At 43.1% G+C, this 7227-nt stretch overlaps 1 protein-coding gene across 1 annotated transcript; it reads left to right on the top strand.

The window, feature by feature from the left end:
- Positions 1 to 777: 777 nt before the first annotated feature.
- On the top strand, positions 778 to 1674 carry LOC148140453 (putative G protein-coupled receptor 139). Its single transcript, XM_087978956.1, has one exon. It carries the CDS (start codon positions 778 to 780, stop codon positions 1672 to 1674), a length of 897 nt encoding a protein of 298 aa, XP_087835082.1.
- Positions 1675 to 7227: the final 5553 nt, after the last annotated feature.

The following is a 7227-nucleotide window of genomic DNA, read 5'->3' as shown; positions in this document are numbered from 1 at the left end:
GAATGCTGGAACACATGGATTAGGAGTAGGAATAGACCAATTGGTCCTTTGAACACCTTCTGACTTTCGGGAGGATACTGGCTGATCTGAATGAGCTGCATCCTCCTGCCTGCATTCCATGGGGGTCCACTCACTGGTGTATGCAAAATTTATCCAACTCAGTCTCATAGGCCCAGCCCTCACGACCTTTCGAGGAAGAGGATTTCACATCACCATTCTCTGAGAGAATACAAACTTCCTTATCTCTGTTTGAGAAGAGAAACTGCTCATCCTTAAATCCTGTCCCCTTCTTTATATCCTTCCTCTCAAGAAGAAACTCGCTCCTGGTATTTTAATTTTTGCATTCCCATCAAGGTTTTAGATGTTTCAGTGAGATCACGACATTCTTCTGGACTCAAACTCATATAGGCATAACCTTTCTTCGCAAAACTAGACTTTAATCCCTGGAATGAGACAAATGAATCCTCTCTGAGCTGCTTCAAAAGCAATAAGATGTGTTTTCTTGAAACGGGAGATTAAGTGGTGCAAAGTGTTAACCACTTTTATATTATTCCTGAAATCGTCTTGCAATTACTCTAACCTTATCCCTAACCTTAAGCCAATTACGCCCAGGACAGAGACCATGGATTACAAATGAAATGTCATTGTTCTTCACAGTTGTACAAGTATATAATTACATACAGCATCCCACAGTCTTGACTGTCAATCGCTGACAGAGTGCCTCCTGCTGGGCGTTTTGACACATTTCACGATTGGATTTTCTTTAGAGAGAACTTGATGACAGTGCTGATTCTTTCCCAAGGGAAGTGCGGCCTTTCTGAAGGAGTCACTCGTTACATGACTGCCATGGCAACGGGAGATCTGATGGTCCTTGTCTTCAACGTGATCGTGAGCCAGATCATCATGGACTTTTTCCCGGGCTCGCTGCTGAACTACACCCCCGCCTGCCAACACACTGTCTTCCTGCAAGGGTTCAGCATCCAACTCTCCATCTGGTTTACCATCGCCTTCACCTTTGATCGCTTTGTAGCAATTTGCTGCAATAAATTAAAGGCGTGTTATTGCACGAAAAGAACAGCCAATATCGTTATAATCATCATGAGCGCTCTTAACATCATGGTCAACATCCCCTTGCCTTTTCGCTATGAGCCCACTCACGTTCTGAACAATGTACAGTGGGGCTGCCGGACAGTCGCCAGATACCTCACTTCACCAGCCTGGGCAGCTCACCGGTGGCTCACCAACATCTCAAACTTGTTTCTTCCTATTCCCCTGCTGCTGCTGTTGAACTCTCTCACTGCCCACCACATCCTAGTGGCCAGCAGAGCTCGCCGGGCCCTGAAAAGCAGCAGAGGTGGTGTTGAGGAGATGGGCAGAGACCCCGAGCTGAAGAGCAGGAAGACCTCCATCATTCTGCTCTTTACCATCTCCGGCTGCTTTATGGTGTTGTCGGCACCCATCACTGTCATCCACATCTGTGTCGGTGTTACTCAGCTTGTGGCATTCCAAGGTTCAAGCTCACTTTATGTGGCAATCAGGGTCGCGTTCTTGCTGCTGTGCACCAGCTCCTGCACAAACACCTGTATTTATGCACTGACCCAGAGGAGATTCAGGGAGGAGATGAAAAATATGCTTAAATATCCCTCCTCGCTGCTCTGGAAACCACGTTACTAATTTACATTGACATGGGGAGGTGCTGATGTAATGATTAACTCACTGGGCCTCCAATCCAGAAACCAAAGCTAAAATCCTGGATGCCTAGATTGAAATCACATCATTTGTGAAATTTCAATTCAATAAAAAGCTATGTCTGGCCATTAGTGATTGTCAAGCCTGAACATTAATTGCCATTTCAGAACGAAGGGATGGAATTCTGGTACCTTTACCTGGTCTGCTTACCTGTTGCATCAGGTCCATGGTCATCTGGGTTACTCATAGCTGCCCTCTAGGCAATAGATGTCAACCTTACTGGTGTTAACTGTCTCTCAAATGAACAAAACACATTTGTACCCCATCTATTTTTGTAATTCTCAATGCAACTCATATGATCCTGAAAGCCTGGGCGAAGCCCCATCTATTTCAGAGTTGCAGAATAACACACGTACAGTCATTGAGATTAAGATTACGGAAACAGACCCTTCAGCCCAACGTGTCCATTCCATTCCGATGTCCTAACCAAATCTAGTCCCATTTGTCTGCACTTGGGCCATATCCTTCTGAACCATTCCTATTCATAGACATATCCAAATGCCTTTTATATGCTGTTATTGTACCAGCCTCCACCACTTCCTCTGGCAGCTCATTCCACACAGGCACCGCCCTCTGTGAGAAAAAGTTGCACCTTCGGTCCCTTTTATATCTTTTCCCTCTCACCTCTAGTTAAGGACTCCCCCACCCCAGGGAAAAGACCTTATCTATTCACCCTATCCATGCCCCTCATGATTTTATAAACCTCTATGAATTCACCCCTCAGCTTCCAGCGAAAACAGCCCCAGTCTATTCAGCCTCTCCCTTTGGCTCAAATCTTCCAAACCTAGCAACATCCTTGTAAATCTTTTCTTAACATATGACCAATTTGGTTCAACTATCTGCAAATGATGGCATGTACAGTAAATTTAAACCAGATGTTAGCAAGACCATAATTTTCAAGTTTAATGTGGTGTTGGCAGTCACATTGACAGTTTGGGGGTAATACTGATTGCATCGAAGAGATCAACTGGGATAATACCAGATACAACTTCCCGATAACTGTGAAGCAGAAATATAAGCATTGGATTTATTTCTTTGGATATAATCCATCTACCAAGCCGACTGTCAAGGAAAGGCCGCTAGAATTTTCAAAGATCCATCCTACCCTGGCCACATCTTTTCCGATCGGGGAGAAGGTAGAGAAGTCTGAACACATGCATCAGTTGGTTTTATAACTTTTTCTACCCTCCTGTTGTTAGAATACTGAATGGACTCACAAACTCTTAACATTTCCCTGTACCTGTGTTTTTGTTTTTGCTGCTGTTTACCTATTATTTACTATCTGTGCTACTTAACTCTGTGATCTGCCTGTACCGCTTGCAAGACAAAGCTTTTCACTGTGCCTCGGTACACGTGACAATAAATTCAATTCAATTCTAAATGAAAGAGACTCAATTGATAGAGGCGGTTAGAATGATGAAAGGTTGGCTCAGAGAACGCAGTAACAAACATTTACAGGTCTCCATGTAGTAGGCATCAAGTTCGCGATGAGATGCAAGGACTTGCTGGCTGAAAACAGTGGAACTTGTTAACCCTTGGCCAACTGAAACTGTCAGATGTATTGTCAGAGTTGGTTGGCGACTCAGCAACCAAATCAATATCAAAGAATGGATTAAGACTGACACCAGGGGAATACTTAACCCAGTGACAGTGAAGGAATGGTTAATATTTCCAATGCAGGATGGTGGGTGCTATGAATGGGAATTGTCAGTGGTGCTGTTTCTTGTATCTGCTGTCCTTGTGCTTTTAAATCGGAGAGACCACCACTTTGGAGGATGCTGTCCTCGGAGCCTTCTTCACTTGTTGCAGTGTGTCTTGAAGATAATACATGTTTGTGGGTGTGGGCATTGGGGGTGGAGTTAATTAATTTTAATGGTTTTAGGTGGCACGTCAATGCTTGCCACTTATCAGCCAAGCCCGAATCTTGACCCTATCTTCTTACAAGTGGAGTGGCAGATGGATTTTAATTTAGATAGATGTGTCGTATTTTTGTAAGACAGACCAGGGCAGGACTGAGACAGTTAATTTAGGCCCCCTGGCATTTAGTCTTGCACAGAGAGACTTCCGGGTGCAGGTATGTAATTTCTCCAAAGTGGTGTCACAGGTAGACAAAGTTGTGAAGAAGACATTAAGCATGCTTGCCTTCATTGGTCAGAACATTGCGTATTGGTGTTGGGATGTCATATTGAGACTGTACTGGATATTGGCAAGGCTGCATTTGGAGACGACATACAATTCTTCTTGCACTTCCATTAGTAGTTTGTCATTAAACTGAAAATGGTACAGGAAAGATTTACAAGAATGGTACCAAGACTAGAGGGTTTGATTTATAAGGAGATGCTGGATAAGCATGGAAGTTTTTTTCCCCTCAAGCGTATAGAGATTTATAAAATCATGAAGCTCGTAGATAAGGTGAGCAGCCAAGTTCTTCTTCTCAGATATGGGAGTCCAAATTTAGAGGTTTCAGGTTTAAGATGAGAGGGGGGATCACTTAAAAGGGATCTGAGGGTGGTGTGCAGAGAGAACGAGCTGTTCAAGGAAGTGGAAGAGGTGAGTACAATTACAACCATTTGAGAGATGTTTTGGGCAGGTACGTGAATATGAAATGTTTAGAGGGACATGGGCCAAATGCATGCCCGTGGGACGAGTTCAGTTTATGAAACTCGATCAGCATGGACATGTTGGTCCAAAGATTGTATTAATCTCTATGACTCTATGTATGCTTCAGATTCTGTGCAATTGTGAAAGGGACTGAGCATGGCTAATTGGCAAGGAACATCTCCAGTTTTCACCTCACTGTGGTGAGCAGGTAGTGATGAAAATGCTAAAGCTGCTGGATAATGACGAATCAATATTTTGTCCAATCGATTGCACAGAATTCTGAAGTTAGAGATTTGATTCTGTACTGATTGCTGACTGAACCTCCTAGTCTCCTGCACATTCACCCAAAGTATGATGTTCCAATTCCTGGTGTGACTGAGGAGCATGGCCATAAACTGCAGGAGGATATCAGCAGGGCCAATGAGATGGGCAGAGCTGGTAGTGGAAACCTACCCAGAAAAGTATACTTCATGGGACAAGGGTGACAAGGGAAGTTTTTTCCAGTTGCAGTATTGAATAATGCAGCAATACGAATTATCAATCTCATAATGGATGATCCTTTGCGAAATAGTGATCATTATACAGTGGCTAGGCCAGACCGACTCAAAACATTTCACGACAGTAGCTCAGCCGCAAACTTTGCCAGTTGTTTTAAATAGGTGTAACACAGATGTTCCAGAAAGGATACAGCTGGTCAAGCCACTTAGTTTTAAACACAGCAGAATTTATTACCGAATGAAACACAAAGAAAAGAGAACAGAATACAGAATAACAACATCCCTGAAAACCCAACAGATTATCCCAACTTTGTGAATTTGTGCATCACTGCCCCAATTCTCCCATTTAATGCGATTCTGCCCCAATTCTCCCATTCAGTGCTACACTGCATCCATTCTGCCATTTCATCCTGCGCAAACATTTTTTTTCGTCGTCAACTCATCTATAAAGTATTCAATATATCCAATAAAGTGATACTCTCCCCAGATTCTCCCATTTACAGCTGAACTGCACCTATTCTGCCATTCTGATCCACACTGTCCCAATTCTCCCATTTAGCGCTACACAACCCCTATTCTCCCACTTAGTGTGACACTGCCCCAAATCTCCCATTAAGTCCTACACTGCATCCATTCTGCCATTCCATCCTGCGCAAACATTTTTTTTCGTCGTCAACTCATCTATAAAGTATTGTACTGCTCCAGCTCCCTAACGTTGTGGACCAACTCTCTAATTTACTGGCACTGGCACCAATTCCCAATTATTGAAGACCTATTTCAATTATCTAATTTAGTTGTTCACTGATACATTTTTTTTTCATTTATTAGTGAGCTGAATCCTGCCCCAGTTCTCCCACTTTATGGTACCTGCATAAATTCTCCAATTAGCGATGTCCTGCACCATTTCCTTCCATTTAGTTGTGGCCTGATACACTTCTGCCAAGCACTGGTGCCCTGCTGAATTATTTTCCTTTAATGGTGCACTGAACCGAATCTCCAATTTAATGATGCTTGCAATATTTCTTCTTTTCACTGGTTCCCAGCCTCTGCCCCCCACCCCCCCCCCCCCCCCAATTTAGAAATGCTCTGCTCAATTTCCCTAATAGTTTGGAACACTCACATACTTTATAATGTGTAATGACACTGTGGACCGAATCACCCATTTATTGATACCCACTAAATTTCCCATTCACTCAGACCCTCTGTACAAATTCTTCCATTTCTGATGTTCTGAACAAATCTTCCACTCAAATTTGCCCAAGTGAACCATCATATTGACTGATTCGCTCGCCCAATTTCGGAGTGTACTACTCTCATTCCCCCATCCAGCACTGCCCTACTCCAATACTCTAATTTAGTGCGAAACTGTACCAATTCTCCTATTATCTGACGTGCTGTTCAAAATTCTCATATTTAGTTCAGCCTTTGCCCAGTTCTCCCATTTCGAGCTGCACTGAACCAATTTTCCCATTATCTGATGCTCTGTTTCAAATTTCAGTGGTGCACGGAACTGAATCTCCGACTTACTGATGCTTACACCATTTCTTCAATTCTCTAATCTTGGCAATCCTTTCTCCAAATCTCCAAATTATCCATCCTACACATATCCCGCTTGATTGGTGAACTGCAGGGAATCTCCCATTTCCTGGTGCACTGTATTGAATCTCCACCACTAATCCTTTGCAACATTTGTCCTATTTACTGATCTACTCCCGGGTTCTCCCATGTGCAGCAATTCTCGAAGTTATCAGCAACTGCACAAGGTTTATCATTTACTGATGCCCCGCATCAATTCTTCATTTCAGTGTTCCTTCCAACCATTTCACCCAATCACTGACCTCCTGAACACGTTCTCCACTCACTGTTGCCCTATACCAATCTTTATTTGATTGATGCCCTCGCCAAATTAAGGTGTGCTCAACGCTAATTCAGACATTCTGCATTGTCCTGCTCCATTTCTCCCATTTCGTGCTACAACTGCCCCAAATCACGCATTTAGATCAAAACTACACAATTCTCCCCATTATTTGATGCTGTGTCCAAAATTCTCATATTTAGATCATCCCTTGCCCAATTCTTCCATTTAGTAGTTACTTGCAATAATTCTCCAATTTAGTGGAGCGTTGCCAGCATTCTTAAATTTAGGCAAGTTGGACCGAAATTTGTATTTCTGCACTGTACATCTCTATGGCTCTATTCAGGTCTCCACTGCACCAATTCTCCCATTTGACAATCCTGCACAAATCCGGGAAATGGAACAATTCTCCCTTTGATTATTATCTTGCCCCAGTTCTCCCACTTAGAGTTTAATGGCACCTGCATGAATTCTCCAATTATTGATGAGCTGAATTTCCTTCCATTTAGTTGTTTCCAGAGACAT

The sequence above is a fragment of the Chiloscyllium plagiosum genome, unplaced genomic scaffold, assembly GCF_037043375.1.
Source record: "Chiloscyllium plagiosum isolate Xiang-an unplaced genomic scaffold, Cpla_swu_hap1 HiC_scaffold_35, whole genome shotgun sequence".
In the NCBI taxonomy this organism is placed as follows: Eukaryota; Metazoa; Chordata; class Chondrichthyes; order Orectolobiformes; family Hemiscylliidae; genus Chiloscyllium; species Chiloscyllium plagiosum.
This window is presented reverse-complemented; position numbering and strand designations above follow the sequence as displayed.

Excerpts from the sequence above, each read along its gene's own strand:
- LOC148140453 (XM_087978956.1), top strand. The coding sequence starts at position 778 with ATGACAGTGCTGATTCTTTCCCAAGGGAAGTGCGGCCTTTCTGAAGGA.